General features: G+C 40.7%; 2 protein-coding genes across 2 annotated transcripts; one reads left to right on the top strand and one right to left on the bottom strand.

Annotated features, from left to right (window-relative positions):
• Window positions 1–1,178: 1,178 nt before the first annotated feature.
• LOC136425627 (dymeclin-like) lies at window positions 1,179–23,622 on the bottom strand. Its single transcript, XM_066414556.1, has 11 exons — window positions 23,517–23,622; window positions 21,465–21,664; window positions 13,640–13,828; window positions 13,112–13,287; window positions 12,371–12,496; window positions 11,485–11,598; window positions 10,679–10,773; window positions 10,260–10,347; window positions 9,395–9,577; window positions 8,810–8,926; window positions 1,179–2,190 (listed from the first exon to the last, which is right to left on the bottom strand). Exons 2-11 carry the CDS (start codon window positions 21,655–21,657, stop codon window positions 2,044–2,046), a joined length of 1,428 nt encoding a protein of 475 aa, XP_066270653.1. The 5' UTR covers window positions 21,658–21,664; window positions 23,517–23,622; the 3' UTR covers window positions 1,179–2,043.
• Window positions 4,270–8,275, top strand: LOC136425624 (tripartite motif-containing protein 3-like). Its single transcript, XM_066414553.1, has 3 exons — window positions 4,270–4,595; window positions 5,637–6,853; window positions 7,246–8,275. The coding sequence occupies exons 1-3, from the start codon at window positions 4,466–4,468 to the stop codon at window positions 7,792–7,794; spliced, it is 1,896 nt and encodes a 631-aa protein (XP_066270650.1). The 5' UTR covers window positions 4,270–4,465; the 3' UTR covers window positions 7,795–8,275.
• Window positions 23,623–23,632: the final 10 nt, after the last annotated feature.

Genomic DNA, 23,632 nt, shown 5'->3' with positions numbered 1-23,632 from the left:
TGTGTTCCTGGTTTACGTGAGAGGTTATTAAGGGTCAAGGGAACTGTCACATTGTATCTAAGCCTTGCGGTGTAGACCACCGGGAAGTCCCTATGTTTCCCCTTGTTTGTTATCCTGTCAGCTGGTTGCCAAAGATTGTTTGTGTTTAAACTATGTTGACCAATATTATTGATTATTGCAAAGGGCTGAATTGGGGAAGTCCCGGCACCTAAATTTGCTGTTCACAAAGGACACGAACCCGTCTCAGTTTTCCTGCTGTTTGAGCTCAGTCACCCCAATATTGCAAGTTTTATGAGACAGGAAACGTCTTACTCACGATCTTCCCTCCCAAAAGTCTATCAAATTCAGAGAGGAAATTCCAGATTGATAAATGGAAAATGCTAAAACTTCTTTTCGTGGACCAATTGCTGTTTGAATCTTATATCTCCTCGGACCAAATTTGGTCAGAGGCGGACACGGAAAAATGGGAAATAAAAGAATGGAAACTGTTAGAGAAGGAGAGATTTGGGCCTTGGTGACTGCTCACGATACAGAAGGAAGATTGGAGAACGACTTCCCATCTTAGTCGTTCTCTGGGACTTAGAATTTCCGACTTCCCCAGTCGCCCTAGGCCGAGTTTGGGTTCTACTACACCGCAAGTGCCACGCCAGTGAATAGAGACTTTGCCGAATAAACGACATCGACATGAATCGTCGGGGCTCCTAGCCTTTCCCTCGGACATTGCAGCAGGTAGGCGGTTTGGAGACTCTGTCAACAAACCGTCGTGAGGTTTGTCAGAAGGAAAACATAACTTCTGGCTACCTTACATATATATATTTGTATATCAACTTTAAAATGGGATGTGTGTGGCCTTATATAGTTGCAGTTGTACAATATCTTGAGCTCAGTATTCAATTGTCTTTTTTTCAATAAGACTAAGGTTATATGTGAGGATGTTACTATGTTTTCAATACATCAAAAGCACCTTAAAGCAACATGGACTTGTGCCTATCTTAACTTGTCATTAACAGCTCTTATTGTTAAACACTTGACTACTAAAGACTTCCTTGTGAATAAAACATATGCCTGATTTTGATAAGAAATAAGCTGCTCTTTTTCTTCCTCTAAAACAGTTCAAATAAGGTAACAAACAAACAATACAAAACTGAAAGTCAAAATGAAGACAAGGAAACAAGATATATCAACATTACATGTTAACTCTACTTCTGTGGCACTATTTCCAACAAACCAAACTTTCAAGTTATGACAATTTTTGAAATACTCCCATAACTCAAGAAAATACAAGAATCCAACTGTCTCTATTTGAACTTGCAGCACCCAGATGAAGAAGTTTTAACTCCACGTAATCTGTATCACAACAAAAACAATAACTTAGAAGTGAAAAACGTTACAAATAGCTTGTTAAAGGGAATTCCTAAAAATTAAATCACATCTTGAAAAGATTGTGTCTAACTGAGGATAACATCTTCTGACAACATGTTAAAATAAACCCAGTTTTTGGTCAGCCAACATTTATGCCATTATAATTCTATCCTTATGCAATACATTCTTAGTATACATATCATTATTAAATGTACTTAACTTTGAGTTCTTAATGTTGACTTGTATTGTCGTATTTTACAGTTATCTGGCTTTAGTATATTCCAACCGATATTGAACTTGACTTTTGACAACTTTAACACAGCTGCACCTTCTTGCCTTGTTTACCTTTCACCTTCTGTGTCTAAACTTTGACTTGCTGGTGACCTTTGCACTTTCACCTTGTTTTATTGTAATCGATTCTGTGTGAAATTGATGGTTAATCAGATATTGTATTGTGACTGGAACCTCCATAGACTCGTTGACCTGTCACTTGGTGTCTGAACTTTGACCTGCTGATAACCTTTGCCCTTTAACCTTGTTTTATTGTGAATCAATTCTGTGTGAAATCCTGACCTATCTGCACTTGTTGACCTGTCACCCTTTCTGTCTGAACTTTGGCATCCCCTTAATCTTTGCCCTCTGCACTTTGACCTCCCATAAACCTTTGCCCTCTGCCCCATGTCACTGCACGTCCGGCACGAACAGTTGTATGGAGTTGGGGTCCCAGTGGAGGCGGGACTTCTGGAAGACGAGCGACCAGACGTACGGGATGAAGAACTCCTCAGGCTGCTCCTCCTCCACGTACTTGAACCTCAGCTCCGGGAATTTCTGAGGAAACAACAAACAAGTAAACAATCAAGAGGTAAACAATCAAGAGGTGAACAATCAAGAGGTGCTTGGCACTTCTGGAACGGCAAAACTGCCATGTAACTCTATTCACACAGGTCAGCTCTGGGAATTTCTGCGCAATCAACAAAGAAGTAAACAATAAGTAGACAATCAGTAAGTAAACAATCAATGGGTAAACATTTAAGACTGTACTGTGCTCAGTACTTCTGGAATGGCAAAGCTGCCATAACTCTATCCACATCATCTTGGGGGTTTGTTCGTTCCTTTGTTCAGCCCCTTGTGCAAGTTGTAGTGCCTTAACCTTAAGTGCCGCATAGGGCAGCAAGTTTCCTTGCTCTTTCTGTAGCAGGGAATTATTCAATCATAGATTATTTTAATTCATGAATCATTTGCTCTGGGAATTTCTGAGGAAACAACAAAACGTTTTTAAACAATCAGTGGGTAAACAATCTCTAGGTCAGCATTTAAGAAATGGGCTTAGCACTTCTGGAAAGACCCAACTGCCATGACTGTATCCAAACTGCCTGGTTATCTCGGCGGTAGGATTGGATTCTTAAGCCGTTTTTACTTGGACCTCAGCTCTCTCTGAATTTCTATGCAAACAACAAATAAGTAAAAAATCAAGGAGTATCAAGATTGAAGTAAACATTTAAGGCATAACGCTGATGAAAAAGCAGAACTGCCATTACTCTCTATCACATTGGCCATCTCCATGGTAGTATAGGATTTAACTCACTACAGCTATTTTAAATACAGAACTTTAACTTGAACCTCAGCTCCGGGAATCTCGGCAGAAATAAAAACAAATCTACATGACTGAGCTGGGCGCCTTTTATCTTTAAATGGCAACATCAGGACATTGATACAATCAAAACTGGCAAAAAGATAAACACAGAACCAACACACACAAAATGGCAGGGGGAAAAATTCAAAATCCTATCAAAATTTTAGTTTTCTATCTATTCAGACACCAGGGCTCAAATTTTTTTTGTTTAAAGGTGCATTGGTGCATCCAACTTGGTGCATCCAACCAAAAAAATTAGGTGCACAGAAAAAATGTTGGGTGCACCACATAAAATAAAGTTGAATGTCAGCAAAACATAAGTTTGACGCTACTGCCTCTCTAATGCTATCCAGATTTCAAATTTCAACCGAGCAATACATCAAATTAAGTACAACAGCAGGTTATATTACTTTTTCTCATACTATTATTAGTGCACTAGAGAACCGTTACCCTATAGAGTACACACATATCTAGGTGCACCCACAGTCAAAAATTAGGTGCACACAGGTGCATATGCACCCACGATTTCGAGCCCTGGACACAAACCATTTGATTCATGCTGGTGAAAACAACATCATTGTCAAACATGAGGTTATTGACTCTACAACTGTAACAATACCAGTTAACTTTGCCCTACATACGATACACAGGCACAACAATGTGCCATTGTTAATACATGGGCAAACAGGTGAGACTACCTCACAATTATCAATAGCCTTTGTCTTGAACAATCCCTGCAGTCAGACTATAGTAATTACTCCAACTTAAACACAACTGTGAACATAATCCTTTGCAAAATCTGGATTCAGGTCTCCTAAAATCAGGTACCAAAGAAAAAACAGAAAAAAATCATGCCAGTACCGTAAGTGTCCTTTTCAGTAAATGCTAGCAGAAACTTTTCTCAACAGCCTTGCCTTGTATCTTAAACAATTCCTGCAGTCAGACTATGGAATAAGTACTCTATCTTTAACACTACAGAGACCTATCCTCTACAAAATCTGGATTCTGCATGGTCTTTCAAAAATTTAATACCAAAGAAAAAACAGCAACTCCCATGCCAGTAACAAAGTTTTCCTTTTCACAATTGTTGACATGAGCAAATGCTGGTAGAAACACGATAACCTTGTTGACAAAAAGGGCCTTTATCAACGTCATTGCCTCTCCGGGACAAACAACCTTTCCCTCAGATACTGTAATTCACTTTATCTTTACGGTGGCAAAATTCCACGGTCAAAGGAAAATGAACGTGTTCACTGAACTAAATTTAAATTAAACTGTAGCAAGATCTTTCTTTCAGTAGCCCAAGAATCAAGATACTAAATTGGTGTAACCTTACTTCAAGAAATTCAAGAACCCCCTCAAAAAAACATAGATTGGCCCAAGAAGTATTTCATCATCACTGTTGACATTCCACACATGACCTTGGGCAGGTTGGGGGCAAGGCTCTTTGTCTGACAACCTTTGACCTCTATGAATAGAACAAACAGAACCAAGATGGCCGCCAGACGTGAGTCCGGGTCGTGGCAGTTTATCCAGGAGGAACTTTCCTGTGGAATCTGTCATGAGCTGCTCACACGGCCAAAAGTAGTTCCTTGTAAAGGTAAGATTCTCTTCTGTCTAACTGTTACTAGTAGAGGGTAGGATATGTTGCAAAGTTTGTTTCAGCCCATTTGTAAAACTTAGTCCGATGTGTAACTCACTACACTGTAATTCTTGATTTGTTAACTTAACTTAAGCTACTTTAACGGTTACTAGTCAACCGGTAAATTTCATCATCGCAAATATTTAATTACTAATATTTGAGTCAGTGGTGTTTGTTCCAACCGTTAATATCAAGTGCCATGACCTAAGTTCTCCATTAATTTTCCCCAACAGCTATATTTTCCTGCCGCTATATTAAAGTGATTTACAGTACACTATTGTATGTGTTTGCATTCTTCTGATACTAGTACCTTTTAGCCACTAAACACTGGCTAATCTTTCATCATGTATACAAAGCAGTACAGATAAGACTATGGGATTCTTCTTTGCCTTTTTTTTAGAGCCTAGGATAATGCTGAAAATTTTGTTTCACTGTCTATTTGTAAAACTTGGGGGATCAAATTTCTCACATGGCAGGAAAATATACTGGTGCATATGCACTTTTGAGCACTGCTAACCCGGCCTTAAGTAGTTCTATGTGCAGGTAAGGCTTGGAGAGTCTTAAGCTTCTTTTAGAGATACGCCGCCCTCTGGGCATAAATATGCAATTAAGATATTATTATGTAAAACTTGGGGGTACAAATTTCTCTCAGGGCTACATATGGGTGCATACATACTTTAGTGCACCCCGAAATTGGAGCTGTGCACCTAATTTTTGACTGTGGGGTCACTGCAATAGTGCAGGTGTTCGGCTTAGAGGGTCGACAGGTTTTTCCTTGGGTAAGTCAATCTATAGTCTGTATAACGCAAACTCCAGCTGTCCAGGGATTTCTGTCCCCTCCCCGCTATGCGGTTACAGGGCGGCGAGCCGTTACAGGAGCTTGATTGAGTTTGAAGTCTGAGTCAATCAACCAGAAACACAACCTGTTTTTACCTAGGCCTAAATGCAAAGTAAAGAGTGAGTAAGGCATTCCATTTCCACATTCTTTCTATTGTGCAGGTAAACACTCCTTCTGCCAAAACTGCCTGGAGAAGTGGGCGGCAACACAGCAGCCTTTCAAGTGCCCGACCTGCCGCCAACCGTCCAACCTCCCTGCCAAGGGGGTGGCTTTTCTACAGGATTGTGACAGACGTGTCGTCAACTTGTGTGACCAGCTACGCAGCCAGGGAGTTTCAGATGCAGCAGAGTTGAGCTATAGTTGCCGTGTTCACGAGTTTGAAGAGTTTAGGGTGTTCTGTAAGCGGTGTGAGGTGCCTGTGTGTGAGGAGTGTTTGGAGGAGGCTCACGACGGGCACCCAACCACAACGCTGAGGAGAGCCTCTGTAGAAAGGACCCCTGCCGTCCAAGCATTACTGGACGAAGGGAGGGACATTCTGGAAACGTATGGAAGTTTCGTCCAAGGTTTTGGAACAACAGAAAAACTCCTGGACGAGCAAAAACAGGAGACTGAGACCAAGATTTCCGCAGCCTTCGATCGAACAATCCAGAAGCTTATCAAAACGAAGGAGGGCCTGATGTCACAAGTCGACGCAACGCACAAGCAGAATCTGGACACCGTTCATGACCAGAAGGCTGGGGTTCTTGCCGAGGTTGCCGAACTGTCCAAAGTTTGTGAGAATGCATACCAGGAGATCAGACAAGGTGGGAACAGCCTGCTTCAACATGAAGCTCTTCTTACAACCATGGTTGGGAAATACAAGGCGAAACTTCCACCCTCGCCGAAACAACCACAGGTCGCTGTCTTCAATCCTGCAGATGACAATGTCGACATCACGCCCATATTAGGATACATCTTTGCGCAATCTTTCTTGATACCGGCACTCGCCATCCCAGAATCACCTACAAGTCAAAACACAGAGGTCTTTGACTTATCTGAGGGTGCAGAGATCACAGGTCATCACCAAGGTAACCAACCCCAGCTTCCATCTCGGAGCGTCACATTTGGCGGAAAGGGGGCTGAAGAAGGAAAGTTTGACAGACCGCGCGGCGTTTCGGTAACACAAGAAGGGGGGATCTTCGTGGCAGACTATATCAACAGTCGTATTCAAACGTTCGCTATGGACGGAGCGTTTGTTAACAAGTTTCCGACGGTCACATCGGGAGGACAGAAGATGTTCCCATACGATGTGGCGGTGGACAGGGAGGGGAACCTGTGGTCGGTGGGGCACACCGAGAGTCAGACGGACTACTGCGCTGTACAGTACAGCAAAGACCAGGTATGTAAACATCCTCACTGTCCTGTTTCCACATGCTAAGAACACTCTACAGAACATCAAAGTGGAACAAAGTCCCCAAAATGAAATCTAAGGACTTTGTGAAATAAGAAACATCAAATCTGCAGATTATATTTTGTAACAACAGGTTATTTCTGCTACACCACATTTGCACAAAAACTTGCACTTTTGACTCCTGATCTGAGTGGTTCTAGAAGAACAAACAACGGAAAATACAAATTTCACGGAAGTAGTGGCACCAACAGAGAAGCTTGTTTCATACTAGTACATGCAAATTGTAACACGTTCATAACTTTCCTAACTTTTATGTGTAATACCCCCTCTTGTAGTCTCAGCATATACAATAATTTTTTCTTTCCTTGATCTGCTCACAGGGTAGGGTACTAAAAGAGATCAGTCTGGTACACACAGGGTTGATCCGGGGCATCACTGTCCACCCCATCACCAACCACATCCTCATCACACAGACCAGCAGCGACCTCTGGCAGTTTGAGGGAGAACTGCAGGTGTACACACCAGACGGGGAGCTGAAGAAAACCGTGGGTCGGCAGCAGGGGATGGAGTACCCACAATACACCAGCGTCGACCGCGAAGGGAACATTCTCGTGTCCGACTTCAAGGGCAACTACGTCTACAAGTACAACAAGGACGAACAGCTGTTGGTCAAGTTCGGAGGGGAGGGCGGGGGTGAAGGTCAGCTGAACAACCCCTGCGGCGTCTGTGCGGACGATTCGGGAAACGTTTTTGTGGCCGACAGCGGGAACGCCCGCTTGGAGATGTTCGACAAGAGGGGCGTGTTCCTCCGGCACGTTGCCATGGGGATGGCCAGGCCGTGCGCCGTTGCTATGGCAACAGAGGGATGGCTGGTATTGACGGACACAGATGACCACACTGTGACAGTCATACAGGACATACTCGGATGAGAGCAAGGCTGTCTCCATGACCTACTAGAACTTAGTACAAGGGGAAAGGATGTTGTCACTGCGTTTTAAGTTTGCGATTGTAATAAAGCTTTCTGTAATACAGAACTTTATAAAACGGTCATACGGAGGTGAATTCTGACACTGCCATACACAAACTCGACATTTTGTAAATAGAAAGTCCGCAGTGGCTATCATCAACATGTAAGTATGTAGTCATCAACATGAATGTGTATGTTGTTCACGAAGAAAGATATAAACAGCTATAGTTCAAAACGAAACTGCCATGGGGCCCAGAAATGAACTCTAAGCCAAGAAGAAGGCAGAATTAGGAATCCGATACTAATTTCAAAACTCATGAGAGATATGTATAATTCCTTAATGTTAATCAACATTTATCTCCATGTAAAATGAATACCCTCTTCTATGCAACCATAGAGTGACACATAATTATCAAGTTTTTCTTCATTTCATTTAAATATGTATTATATATATATACAAGACTTTCATAGGTATTTTGTTTTGTGTTAAGTGATTGTTGTGTTGTTGTTTTTTCCAGTATGTCATGTCCAGGTTTTTTTAACCTCCCCCTGCTGCCTCAACCACATAACCAAGACAACTTTGCTGACTGCTACATTAGCAGCCTTGAGGTTAACTGTTAAACAGTTTTACTTCAATCTGTAACATTTGCAGTGTTGTTTTAATGTAAAATAATGATGACTTGTACATGTATCTTGGGCTTAAATTTTAAAACAGGGTTCTAGCCAGCACACGTCATTCCATCATTTGACAGGATTTTGTTTCATATAATTAAAACATTTTTAGACTATTTCTTCAACCATAACAAACAAAAAGATGTAAAAATGTCAAAATTTGAATAGATTGATACAAGTTCGTACAAGGTGACAGAAAAAAAAAAGACTATTTGTAGGATCTTTCTGTCAATGGAAATTGGGATGATGGAAAAGCAACAGCTAGCCGGCTAAGGAGATGTAAATAAACAAACAAACAAACAAACCTTTAGTCTGTCTCTTGGCCATTGCCTGGCGCCCATCTCGATGACCTCTAAGACTTCATGAGGTTCTGAAGGTCGTGTGGGACACTGCTCCATCTTAGAGTTGAAGTAGGTGATCACCTGGAAGATTAACAAAGTTCAATTCAGAACAAAGGATATGTAAACTACAGTTCTGTTGCAGTAAAATGGAAAGCTAGTAGGTGGCTAACATAGAATTGTTTCTTCTCCAACACACATACTAGAACACATCAAAATCCATTCATATTCATCATAATAGCAGCACTTAGAATGTACAATGGCAACACTGCATTGTGTATATTGGGACTCATAGAACCAAACACTTTTACAGACACACACAAAAACGCTGTCATTCACACACACACACAGACACACACACACACACATACACACATCACACACACACACACTTTCTCTCTCTCTCACACACAAACACATCACACATACACACACACGCTCTCTCTCTCACACACAAACACATCACACACACACACACACACACTCTCTCTCTAACACACAAACACACACACACATACACACACACATGTACACACATACGCATATACTTACAGTATCAATGTTCTGGATGATGTCCTGGAAGGTGTGGTGCGTGCGAAACTGTTCGAACAGGTGTCTCTTGTGCAGCAGGGCGTACACCAGGTGAGGGTTGTGCTGCAGCAAGCTCGTCAGACACGAGTTGATAATCTCCAGCACCATCCTGATCACCTCCTCTAGTATGGCCAGGTCCTGGGTCTTGGGGGATCAAAGGTACAGGGTTTGAGTCCCACTGTCAATTACAGTGTATACATATGTAGGAAACTCAAAGGTTCATAGTTCGAATCCTACTCAGCAAACTTAAGATATTTGCAGGGTAAAGGGTCTGGAGGAGACTCAAGGGTCCCACTGTCAATCATAGAGTGTTGAACCCAAAGGTTCATGGTTCAAATCCTACTCGTGCAAATTATTGTGGGATATATGCAAGGTCCTGGGTCTGCAGGGGATCAAAAGTGCATGGTTTGAATCCCACTATCAATCATATAATAGTAGGGAACTCAAAGGTTCATAATTAACCATTATAGTTCAATTTCTACTCAACGACCTGATATACATGTAAATGAGGACTATAGAGGAACCAAATTAAAGGTTCAGAATTCAAATCCCATACATCAATAATTATTATAGAATGTATGACAGGTTCTAGATCTATAGGCCTAGGGGAACCAAGGGTTTAGGGTTCACGTCCCACTTGGCAGTTGTGTTACTGTATGTTTCATGTATATTATGATTTGATTAGGCCCATGGGATCGTTTCCCAATAAATAAGTGGTGTAATTCTAGAAACAACTGAAACATTCTGGTTGACATGCTTCAGAAGTACAGTATCAGGCCACATCACAACAAATTGAGAAATACAAAAGCACATTTCTGTTACTTACATAGTCCTGCAAGTGTTTGACTGTGGGGTCAGGTGAGGTCACCAGCTCCAGGAACTTACTGTGTTTCTTACACAGGAGCTCAAATAAACTGGGGTAACAAAACAAAAAACAAGAAATTAACTCTTTGACATTATCATTATTGTCAACATAGTCACCTAATGATATACAGAGTAGACAATCAAAATCAAACAACATCTTCTTAACATCAACATCTTCTTAAGTGTAACAATGACTTGAATGTCAAATTAGTTCATTAATTTTGCTATAGATGACAATGAAAAGTGTAAAATCATTTTAAAAATTATGAAGAAAACTCCTTCTGAAATATTGTGATTCTATTGTGCAAACATCAACTTGCAGGTGAAAACTGAAAATGCAAAGATTCTAAAGGCAAATAGTTATTTCTGGGCAAACTTTACCTGATAATTCTCTGTGCAACATACTGGTGCAGTGAGTGGAAGTGTGCAGACATGTTGGCCAGCGCCGCCAGACAGTTGGTGTGAAGGTACTTATCCTGTAAGGGAGAGAAACATTCTCACAACCAAATATATAATGAACATGTAGTACTAAGTGAGGACATAACTATTCACACTTTTTTCCTTTTTTCTTTAAAAAAGTGAGATTGGTAGGACAAAACAAATATTGAAGCAAAAATCTAAAATGAATCTCACTCAAGCTCCACTTACATGTAAGTCTCTACCAGACTAGTTACACCAGCTATAGCCGGGAGAATATTTCCCATCCCATCCCATACTACTACAAAATATTGTATAAGATAGACTAATTAGCCTTATAGAATGCTATCTATGTACCAGTGAATGCCATATTTTGTACCTTGTACAATTGTTGTGCGATAAAGTTATGTTGATGGAATTTGGCCACCATAGGCTTTCATTTGCTGAGGCATTTCCAAGAGGGAAATGTAGACCTTACCATGGATTGTATGGCAGGACGGTCTGTGGGCAGTGATGCGCCGGTTCAACATTAGTAGGGGGATTGTAAACTCCATAGAAGCACTATATAAAACATCACAAAGCATGGTCATGACAGGGGGAGAGTTCAGTGAGCCCTTCCCTACGTCAGTGGGAGTTCGGCAGCATTGTCTCCTTTCGCCTACACTCTGAAACATATTTCTGGATTGACTCTACTGGCCAATTATTCCTTTTTTGGCCGAATTCTATGATCCGTACCACTGTAGGAAAAGCTGGCCGAGGCTGCCACTTACCCTCATCCTGGTGATGTTAAACTGTATAGTCCTGATGACCACCAGTATCAGCAGCCCCCCCAGGCTGATCTTGTGGAGAGCTCTCTCGGTGTACCAGGGGACAGACTTCAGGATCTGAAGCAGGAGGGGAAACAGTACTTTTAGGTGATCCATGGTACACAAAGTCAAACAAATATCATACTGTATTTGAGATTAAAAGATACAGTCTGTATGTGTCAGTAAGCTATTTATCATAGCAATGCTTAAACATTGATCATTCTGAATTCAAAAGAAATGCTGCAGATTTTTTTTAAAGCTTCCATTATTATTTGTTGAGTTTCTATTAGGAACGAACTTGCTCTTAGACTATCAATTGATATGTGAAAATTTTACTGTACATATATCAACAAGAGAACACATAAAGATATTCTGAATACCAACTTTCTTTTATTCACAACAAAGGCAACATCTAATGTTTCAGTGTGACTGTTTGTCACCTTTCTCAGGGCAATACTGACTGGTTCTACGTCGCAATGCTGGTACGTGTCGCTGCTGCAATGGGAAGAATGTGGTCCCAAACATGACTATATCCCCCTCATCACGGATAAACATATAATTATGTATATATAACGGGGCAGCAAAACAAGCCGCGCGAAAATGACACAGTCATCTTCTGTAACATTCTGGTTACCCGCAGTCCAGATTGGGGCTGGTCGCGGTCACACAAGACAAGTGGTCGTCTTGGACACATTGCTTAATGCTTGTGTCTATGGAGGTGGGGGGGTTTGGGAAGAAATCAGGACCAACCGAAAGCGGGCGTCTTGAGCCGATGGTCGTCTTTTGGACGTGGTCGTCAGACTGTATAATCATTATCTATTGATTATATAAACCTTATAGTGATACTCACTATTTCATGCACAGACTTGCTGAAAGCGTCGTCTTCACTAAGGATGAGGATGATGATGAGAGCCATGTAGATATGATGGGAACTTCTGTCTGCTACGTGGTACAGGGTCTGTAGGATAGGCAGTATCTGGGAGAATGTGTAAAACATAGAAAAGTCAATGCAGCAACACCATCTAGCAGTTCTGTGAAGTACTGCATAAGATTATCAGAGCAATGTAGATGTGATCGCAACCTCTGTCTGCTTCGTGGTACAGGGTCTGAAGGATGGGTAGTACCAAGAGGAAATATGCAAAACATTAGTCAATGCAGCAGCACCATCTAGCAGTTTTGTCAGGTACTGCACATCCCACAATAATTTGGCTTGTTGTGTCACCTATCAATTTTCAAATCATTGCTTATCTCATACACTGTACATGAGTACATCTGAAAACAAGACTAGAGGAAATTCTAAGACATGGAAAACAAGACTAGAAGAAATTCTAAGACATTGAAAACAACACTAGAGGAAATTCTAAGGCATTAAAACAAGACTCGAAGAAATTCTAAGACATTGAAAACAAGACTAGAGGATATTCTAAGAGGTTAGACTTACCAAGGCTTCTATATCTAAGCTTGACAAGACAAGAGTCTTATGTTTTGGTTCATTGTGCCACTTATTCTGGAAACCGATATAATATGAAAACAAGACTAAACACCACAAGGCTTGTATAGCTAATCTCTAAGAGTAAGACATAAGACTTACCAAGGCTTCTATATTTAATCTTGACAAAATGAAGGTCTTGAAGTGCTGGTTCCTATGCAGCAGTATGTACAGCAGCAGGATAGTGGAGTCGTTGTTCAGCTGGCCGCAGATGGCGTTGTACAGGCTCGCGAACTTGATGTTGAAAGAGGCGTCAATCTGCGCCTCTGTACTGGTCTCTGTGGAGTAAGAAAGGAATATGTTCTTATTACATTTTGTATGTTAAAGTTTTGGGTGTAACCTCCATCAAGTCAACATTAATCTGTCGGGTTATATAAATCCGCCACTTTGAAAAACAGGGAGTTTGAGAGATCTCAATACAGCACACCAGAACTTGAGTCATCCACACAGCCAAATTTCTAATTGGCAAATTCAATATGCAATTGCAAGACACAAAGATAAACAATTCAGCCTTTCGTTAGTCCGTCCATTCATCATTCACTCATTCATGCATTTACTGATTCGTTAGTTTGAATGTTTGTTTGTTTGTTTGTTAGTTTGTTGATTCATTCGGCAGGATGTAACTCTTACCTGGAATATTTACAAATGAGATGAGTGCTTCTCTGTAGGGGTTTCGGGTGTCCTTGTCATTCCCACAGTGATTGGCTAAAACTAACAGCAGCAACATGCTCTGATTGGCTAACGCTGGGGTGTTGGCTATTCCATCCTCTGGATGTCCACCCCCTCCTATACCTAATGTCAGAATTGTCCAAATTCCAGCTGGAAAAAAATTTGAAAACTTGTCAGAAATGCGTGAACAATTTTTCATGGAAGTAAAACCAAAGAAAATTGATGCTGCAAACAAGAAGATTCTTACAGAAAGTAGACAAGGAAAAGTGGCTTCTTACAAGCTACTCCTGAAGCTATTCCGTACAGTAGACTCCCTCCCCCTGCTCGGTCGAAGCTTGCGGGACACATCTCTTGTGTGGTGAAGTTATACAGAAGCTGTCGAACTAGGAGGGGAGCTGCCTTCGCACTGTGAAGTCACAATAAGTTTTAGTTTTGTCAAAAGTTGTAAATTTGTGTTTCATCTATCACATTGCTGTTGCTATGGTACTATTAGCATACTGTAAGAAGGTGTAATTATTTGTCACTACATTTCCAAGACATACAATGGCTGAGTATAACAAATTTCAAGTACAGTACAACAATAATTGAATTTTGTACTTCAAATGATATGATACTTCTTCAATAGAACTGTTGACAAAATGACTATGAGTACATGTCAATTTGTTTTAATAATCCATGACGATATAACATGACAATTTCAAATATTTCCAGAAGATTTTTAAATGAAAAGTATATAATCTATAACATCATCACCAATGACAAAATATCACGGAAGCTCATCTGTGTTGGTAGTAATCATAATACAATGCTAAACCTTCTTCCAACACTAAGGTATTCACAGACTTTCAACGACCACTGTCGCCTTCTTCAGAAGTATTACCTACCGGTATGACAAAATGTTAAGAACAGAAATATAATTTTTAGGAAAAAAAAATCTTCATAACAAAAATCATGCTCGCCATTTCCCCTCCGCGAGATAATCGTGAAGAACGCTCTTGTACGCCGCACGAGCTACGAACATCTGCACAGACAGGAGCACCAGTAACGTGTTGATTGCCTCTAGATGTAAGAGGTAGGTAAAATTCCTACAGGCGAGATAAAACAAAATGGTCAGTCTATGAATGATAAGAGACACTTTTACTGCAAAATATGTTCACCGGTTTCACCAGCATCGTGTGAAGTAAAAATAACGACATGTAATGTTAAACCGTGGTCACTTCAACTTTGAGATGGCAAGGACTTTAATATCTCTGTTATTCTTTAAACTACTGTAAATCACTTTAATAAAGTGGCAGGAAAATATAGCGGTTTGGGGAAAATGGAGTAGGTCACAGCACTTAATTTTAACGGTGGGAACAAACATTACTGTCTCAAGTATTAGTGATCAAATATTAGCGATTATGAAATTTTAGCTGTTAACTAGTGACCGTTAACAGTTAACAAATCAAGAATTACAGTACAATGTAACCAGTTTTAAAATGTGCCACAAACATTGTTTCAAGGCTGTCAGCTGGGAATCAACAAAGAAAAAGCTGACTTACAGGACTGGAATCTGTAACAAGAGTTGGATGATGGAAACAATCAAAGTCTCCGCCAGGGGAGCGCTGCTTTCACTGGAGTTCCCTGGAGCTATAAACAACGACAAACGCTTCAAAATTTGCCATTCCAGTGAAGTATTGTAACGTGGAACTAGTTGTCATCAAATAGAGTATGGGTCAGTTTGTTAGACACCTTGAAAGAAACCCATCATATAGGTGTGACAGGTCATTGATGTACCTGCATCTGTATATATATATGACGGCTTTTCATTACGATTTCACATGACCCACTTATGGTTATTGTAGGTTTCTATATCAAAGTACATTGATGGCATATTACTAGTTAAGGTACATTGGGAATCAAGGTGTATGTTCTACAAATGATTGGAATAAAACTTGCTCTTTTAATGTTATTCTCTGTGTTCTCATTTTGTGATTGTACAGTATGTATGTACTTGCATAGGTCAGGATTGTCAATTTATCATACATACATGTACATGTACATGAATCATCCGACCAACTGACCAGCCTGTCTGGGGCAACCACCTGTCCTCAGCAACCACTTTTGCTCAGTCCCTTGAGTGGTTGCTGAATACAGGTTTGACTGTATATATTTCATGGTCAGTTTCATTTCTGAAGTTTCAGCCGTTTCTGTTTTACAGCTGTTAGTGTGTCCGAGTGAGGTGTGGTAGTGGAGCCGGGTAAATTAAGCAGTTATCATAAAATTAGCTGCAACTGCTATATCAAAAGACCCTTTTATTGACTGATAAAAGCTGATACAGCTGCATTTAACCTTTCCCTGCTGCCTAACTCTATAACCAATAGGGAATCGGGTACCAAACGGCTACTTTAGTATGCTGAAGGCTGTCTCACCTTTTTTCTGTGCAGCTGTGACGGTGAAGTGCTTCAGAACCTTCTCTTCGGACATGATCTCGATGAAATGTTTACACAAACATCTGATGATAAACAGGGCGTTGTAGGACTGCCACACAAACACGTTACTGTGGAAAAACACAAGAAAACCATTATAATATCAGTGTTCTCACCAGGATTTTTTCACAGAGTAGGGGTCAGGTACAGAAGGCCAACTTTGCACGGCGCAAGTCACTCGCGGAGTACCAAAGACATGATAACAGTTGGGAGTCTGGCATCTTATCGCAAAAAAATTTGAAATTCATAACCAAATAAGACACTATTTCCTGCATTTTGAGGGATAAATTTTATGAAGTTAAGTTTTTCCTCTGTTATATCCTCATTCTAAAGCCAAATATGAACTTTTATAAGACTTATGAAGGTTCTTTCCAGAAAGAAACACCCCTATGCTCATTGAAACACGGCATCGGGGTCAGATCACAGCATCGGTGGTCCGGATCACAGCATCGGGGGCCCCTATGCTGAAAAGGCCTGGCGAGAACACTGAATACTGTAAATGTATTTAATTACAAGTTCGTATGGTTTTATTTCACACTAAGGCGAAAATGGAGTGTTCGCGGTGGTTTTAAGTTTGCGGCAGTGCTATAGTCACATACCGCTACAGTATTGAAGAAAAATGTTTCTGGTGGTTTTTAGTTCGGCGCGAAGCGGTCGATGCGAAAACCGCGAACATAACACCACCGCAAACATTTCTGCATTTACAGTACTTCATTGTTATGGTACAATTATAATGTTTAATGTCTTTTTTTAAACTTACCAATTCTGCAAACTACATTAAGGCTCAAGTAAATCATATGATTGGAGGTTACAAATGAATAGCGTCACCCTTAAGCTTATGGCAGGTAAGTTTTATGTTACTTTGTCTCGACATAATGATAACAAATACAAGCTCTTAAATGTTGTTATACACACAATGTCATTAATCATAACAAAAACATGTGGGCACCAAACATGCAACTACTCTAACCTCTCATATAGAAGTACCCCCTGGAATAGAAGTACCCCCCGGACAAATCTTCAAAATGTAATATAAGTACCCCCTGGAATAAAAGTACCCCCCGGAAAATTTCAAAAATCGACAGTCGAGGCTAGGTAAACTGTGTCCATACATGTACAACTGTCACTGTCAGAGGGAAATAAGATAATAAGCAGGTAGGTAACATATATTTAGTCAATTATGCCATACCTATTAAGTATATAGATATTGAACAGAATAACTGTCCATACTAGTAGCTTGTTCAAATCATGATGATCTTCCTCGCCTCTTCGTAAAATATAATTATAGTAATATTGAAAAATTGGGCATAGGTTCCCCGCTATGACCCCTAACCGGGGGCCACGGTGCTTTCAAATTCAACAAGTGAAAATGTACATGATACATGCTTTTTCTACTTGGAACTTGAAGCAAGTGATCAAAGAAAATTGTTATATCATTTTATTATGACTGACAATCAGTGACATATAACAAAAATCATCAGAGTACTTAAGGTACTCCTAAACCCCGGCTGAGGAATTCAAAGGGTATATCAAACTATATGTTGCAGTTAACTATGGACTTTGAGCTTTTGTAACATAATACCTTGTTGCAAGACGGTAATATATGCAAATTTTTATGACTTCACGATGACGTCATCAATAGTTATGGGGCCACGCCCATTTTTAGAAAAATCGAATTTCCAGGCTAGAGCTTGGGTAAAAATCAATGGTATTTCTCAGAAATGTACATAATGGTAATAGTAAAAATATCATGTTTTTTCTCTCTCATATTTTCAAATGCTGATTTTTTAGGAATTTTTTTCGGTTATTTTTATTGCCCCCTATGCAGCCAGCCTTCACCGACTCAAATAGCAAGGCATTGTTTCGGCGAAATTTGACGGTTTAGTTTAGAGGGTTATATCCACAAAAATGACCTTTTCCCCCATAATTCATACGTAGTTTTACCATGGATTCGTTTTGAAAATCATATATCTATTGTATATGTAACGTTTTTCCCCTTCAGGGGCCGTATAAGTGTCGAAATCGCTGTTTTTTTGGCCGCATTCCACGGGCCCGATCACTTCCTGTTAAATGAGGGTCAGTGACCTTTCGAAAAGCGCTTCCTGGCGGATTTAGAAGGCAAAACATGGATAAAAGTTTTCCGGAGGGAGTGAAGAACAGCCAAAACACGCCACAACAACAGAACGTGACGTCATTTCCCCCCCGGAGTCAAACAAAACGGCGGACCTCTCGAGGCCGGCGATCTGCGCCGTCCGCTTCGGGACGAGATCTAGCCCGGAAGACAGTCGTTTACCGGGCTCTATCCTACATAGCTTCGTGGGAGAAGTCTTTACGATTATTCTGAGGCCTTTCTAGAGGAATCCTACTCGGGTTTTCTGGAGTTACAGACTTGTTTCTGACGCCGGACACGTCTCGACCCCATTGTTGTCGAAAATAGTATGCCGTGCATGCCGTGATGATCAAAGATGCACGGACATACGCGCGTTTTCTCGCGACAAAAACAGCTTTTACGCGGCTTGGCGATCAACGATGTTGAACTGGTGGTCGGGATAGATAGCATGGCTGGATGTGGTATGGGATTTTTGGGCTAATTGTTGAACATTCGTAAATATACTTGTCCGAAGTGAAGCTGGGTCTCAAAATCAAAATTATGATGATTCTGTATATTTGCCCAGACATCTGCTTATTTCACGTTCGATGTTGTATCTACAAAATATCGACATGTATGTAACGTTTTCGGAAGTTATTGCTTAGTAAACTTTATTTGTTGATATGCTGTGAAGTTGGCGATAATATTTGTGTAACTCCGGGATGGACAACCCAAGAAAGAAATTCATTCGTTACAGTTAACGTTAGACCGCTGTTTGAAGGCATTGAAGTTTTTACTAATAAAAATGAACCTAACTTACTGAAATTTAGTTCTATTGTCATACTTATATCGGTGCAGTCAAGCTTTTTGTTGAAAATTATGCCGTGAAGTCGGAACATTATGTTACGTCGCTCTACGATGTACATCCCTCGATCCAAGAAAGACAGTCCTTACTGTAACTTTAGATCAGAGTTTGTAGGCAATGGATTTATGAAGAAGAAAAATGAACGTTACTGAATGGAACCTAGTTCTTTTGTGGTAGTTGTTCACATATCCGTGCAATTCAGACCAGCACAGTTTATTACAAATACTCAATCGGGAAATGCACACTTGGCACAGCTTTGGGGATTCTCCATTAGTCGTGTCGTCATCCACTTAGCGCAGCCTGATTGGCGGAGCGGCCTATTGTTTTCCCGCCACGGGACCAGCTGGGGCCATCTGGGCTCCCCAGGGGGGCGGAGTAGGCTGTTGTCCATGATCCCCCCTCCGTACTGAGGCATGAAAACTGCAACTTTACCCTTCAATTTAGGGGTTAAATTGTGGCATTGAAGGGAAAAACATTATAGATTATAAAAATAGGTCTTATAAAGCACCAGGTCTAATGGAAATAATTTATTATCAGCATATGCCTCAGCCCGGGTTTAGGAGTACCTTAAGTTAAATGTACCTGATCATATTTTCTAAAGACATCAACCACAAAAAACACAAATATGAACACAGTCCTTCCACAAAAGAAATATGTCTATAAACTTTTGCTCCATAGCGTCGAAAACAAAGTGAGACGCTCAGATTTCGAGTTCCCGCGGTAAATCCCACAATATTGAACAGAGATCGACTGTAAAAGTAGCTCAACGTCACAGACCGCACATACTAAGAAGTTACCCATTACGTGTTGACACTAGAAACCCGCGATGAACCGCCTAAATTGGAAAAATCTTAAGATAATTTTAAAAAATGAACCCTCTGAAAATAAATATGGCCTTGTGTGTCTATCGTTGCCCAAAAATATAATATTTCCATGCGTTTACGGTATCATTTTAAAGATCGGTATCCGCACTACGCAATATGCTGCTAGTTTTACTGTCGCCATGCCTGAGAGTGGCGGCCATGTTTCGCGATTTCGCGCTGTTGTTTACCCAAGGAGGTTTAAATAGGATATTTTAAACCTCCTTGGTTTACCCAATCATATCGGACATATTTCTGCCGTTTTAGAGATTTTGTGGCCTCAAAACACATAGGGAAGTTAAGTTATGATTGTTGTTTTAACGTGTTACATGTCTTCTGCGAACAAATAATTCTTCCGTCGCGCTGCCGATACTACGGATATAGTGGTCAGGAAATTATTATTCCCCGTGCAGCCGTGCACCCTACTCCACACGTTTTTGATCAGCGTGCTTTGGTTTACGATATAAACAGAGACTATCAAAGTTATTTATATGAAAATTGTATTTTAAAATGTCAATGTCGCGTCTTTTTTTCCGGTTTACTTAGTAGCGTCATAGCGATATCGACCGATATGTTACGAGTGCCGCCAGGATACTTTTCACAAGGCCGTCAAAGCGGCGAGAAAATCAACGCCGGTAGGCCGAAAAATAGCGAATTACGAGCAAAAATACCGGGGAAATATGGGCAGATAAACCTTAACTTACGATTTTAGAGGGATTCCTGGTTTACAAAGCCTCAATTTTTCAAAAAATAATAAACGTACCGTCTAGAATAAGAACATACCGGGTGGAACTATAGGCGAAAAAAAATAAACGTACCGGTACGTTTATTTGAGAGGTGAGAGTACAGAAGGCTATTTCAAAGCATTCCATTTTGAAGACAGTATACTACAGTAACGGTATACTTCTCCTTAAAGAGGAAGCGTCTGGTTCCTTACTTCTCACACTGTGTAGACGTCTTAAGTTCTCCTGCTCGTCTCAGGAAGACGCGGATCAGAGCACAGAAGTTTCCTGTCTGGGGGTTGTTTTCAACTGCAACAAAAATAAGGCAATCAGAGATGGCAGACTTCACAGACAGACACACAAACACAGACAGAAAGACAGAAAGAACATGAACTATCAAGACACAAAAAACAACATGTATTGTATCATATAGTACTATTTCATATAGTACTGTACATGTTGTTTTTTGTGTCTTGATAGTACTATACCCATCAATTGGGGTGACAAAAAAGACATCTGTTGTCTGTAGAGTAAAGCAATAAGAAAGAAAGATTTTTAAAAGATTCCAACTGTATTTTGATCCAGTTCTGCACGTAACTCGTAAATCTTATAGGACAAAAATGTAGCGAGACTTCTATGTATCGAAGATACAAATACAGTCTCAATGTCATAGTAGATTTTCAAATCAAATTTTTCTTTCTTGCTTCCTATGCACTATATGTAATAGACAACTACATGCATCTCAACATTGCATTACTCTGAAATGCCCAAGCTGCACTCACCCAGAGATTTACAGATAGGTTTGGTGGCGTCCTCCAACTGCCTGGCCTCGGGTGTGCTGAGCGGTGTGGGCAGGGAGAAGGACAGGAGCTGGTTCCAGAACGGGTCATTGTCCGAGATCGGCTCTTTCCCCGCTAGTCTCAGCAGGTAGTCGTTGTTTGCAAGCTCCGTCATGCTACTGCTGCCGACCCCCATGGTGAGTCTGGAAAAAAAGTGGTTATCTTTTTTAGGAAAAAATGCTTCTTTTTACCCTAAAAGATACAAAGAATGAGTCGTTGTCCGAGATCAGCTCTTTCCCCGCTAGTCTCAGCAGGTAGTCGTTGTTTGCAAGCTCGTCATGCTACTGTTGCCGACCCCCATGTTGGTTCTGAAGACAAAAATGCTGATTTTTAGAGGAAAATGCGAGCTCTCTACGTAAGGAACACTGTTACATAAAAACAAGCGTTGTGTGAAAGTTGTTGTCCTTCGTGGCCCGTCGTTGGCTGTAGTCGTTTTTTGTGAGATTTGTCATGTTACTAGTAGTTCTGCCAACCCCCATGGTGATTTGGGGGCAAGATTACATTTACAATGTGACTTTTCAAAGATAGACAGAGTTGTTCGAGACTGGCTCTTTCCCCGCCAGTCTCAGTTAGTAGGTAGTCGTTGTTTACAAGCTCCGTTATGATACTACTGCCAACCCCCATGGTGATTCTGGGGCAAAGACATTGATTTTTAAGGGGAAAATGTAGGTTTCTAAAGATAAAATTAGTTTTCCGAGATCAGCTCTTTCCCCGCTAGTCTCAGTAGGTAGTCGTTGTTTGCAAGCTCCGTCATGCTGCTGTTGCCGACCCCCATGGTGAGTCTGAAGACAAAAATGCTGATTTTTAGGGGAAAATGCGAGTTCTGTAAGGAACACTGTTACATGAAAACAAGTATTGTGCGAAAGTTGTTGTCCTTCGTGGCCAGTCATTGGCTGTAGTCGTTTTTTGTGAGCTTTGTCATGTTACTAGTACTACTGCCAACCACCATGGTGATTCATCAGGGGCAAAATTACAATGTGACTTTTAAAAGATGGAAAGAGTTGTCCGAGACTGGCTCTTTCCTCGCCAGTCTAAGTAGGAAGTCGTTGTTTGCGAGTTCTGTCATGCACTACTGACGACCCCCATGGTGATACTGAGGACACAGACGCTGATTTTTTTTAGTTCTTAAAAGAAGTGGAATTGCAGCAAGGGCGGGGTGGTGGTAACATTGCATGGGAGGTGAGCCCTGCCGTTCAGCATGGCGGATGTTGCAAGAATAACTGTAGCACAAGCGGAGGTCAGAGGTCGCTTCCTCCAGCGCAATTCCCTACAATTGGTCCAGACCAATCCTACTATGATTTTTAGGAAGCAAGTCTTTTTATTGATGAGACGTTAGATGAGACATTAGAGACTCCGGGCCCCTTGAAAAACGTCACAGCAGAACGAAGCTGCACAGCAGTTTGAAAATGTAACAAAGAAAAGAATAAATCAAACACTTCATGTGTTTTGACAAAAATATAGATAGTCATCATACCATAACACATGTACAAAGGGAGGTATGCACACATCAAAAGTATTGGTGAAATTTATTTACATCAAGCACTGAATTGACATTTAGGGTTTCCAAAATGTTCGAAATTACTTTCTAATTTTGCCATGGCCAGTCAGCCGCCAGTGTTAATTGGAAGCACAAATATAGTATGATACCATCTGCAATTCTGCATACATATGTCAACATATACAAATATACTTCAATTTCCCTATATTTTGGCACTTTGGCTTGCAGAAATAAAGGCGTTCAATTTCCCAAAGCTGAAACCAATGCCCGTAGCTCATCTCACCATAAAATGACTCAGGTTTGTATCTGGCAACGTTTACACAACATCGTTTCAGGTTGACACATGACACTGACGGAACTATAATAAAATTTTTTCAACTTGGAAAATTTCGCTCTAAAACCAGACATGGGCAAAAGCAAGACAGCCTATTCTAAGGAATTCTTATACACTCCTTGCACCTATACATGTTCAAAATAATATCTAGTCAAAGACTTACCTTAAATATGCGTTTGTTTTCGTAAAAATCGCTCAAAAACGAGAACAGAGTGATTCTCCAGGGTTTCAGACGGACATGTTCGATTTGACACGTCAAAAATTGATTCACTTCCGGGT

The sequence above is a fragment of the Branchiostoma lanceolatum genome, chromosome 19 (assembly GCF_035083965.1).
Source record: "Branchiostoma lanceolatum isolate klBraLanc5 chromosome 19, klBraLanc5.hap2, whole genome shotgun sequence".
NCBI classification, from domain to species: Eukaryota; Metazoa; Chordata; class Leptocardii; order Amphioxiformes; family Branchiostomatidae; genus Branchiostoma; species Branchiostoma lanceolatum.
This window is presented reverse-complemented; position numbering and strand designations above follow the sequence as displayed.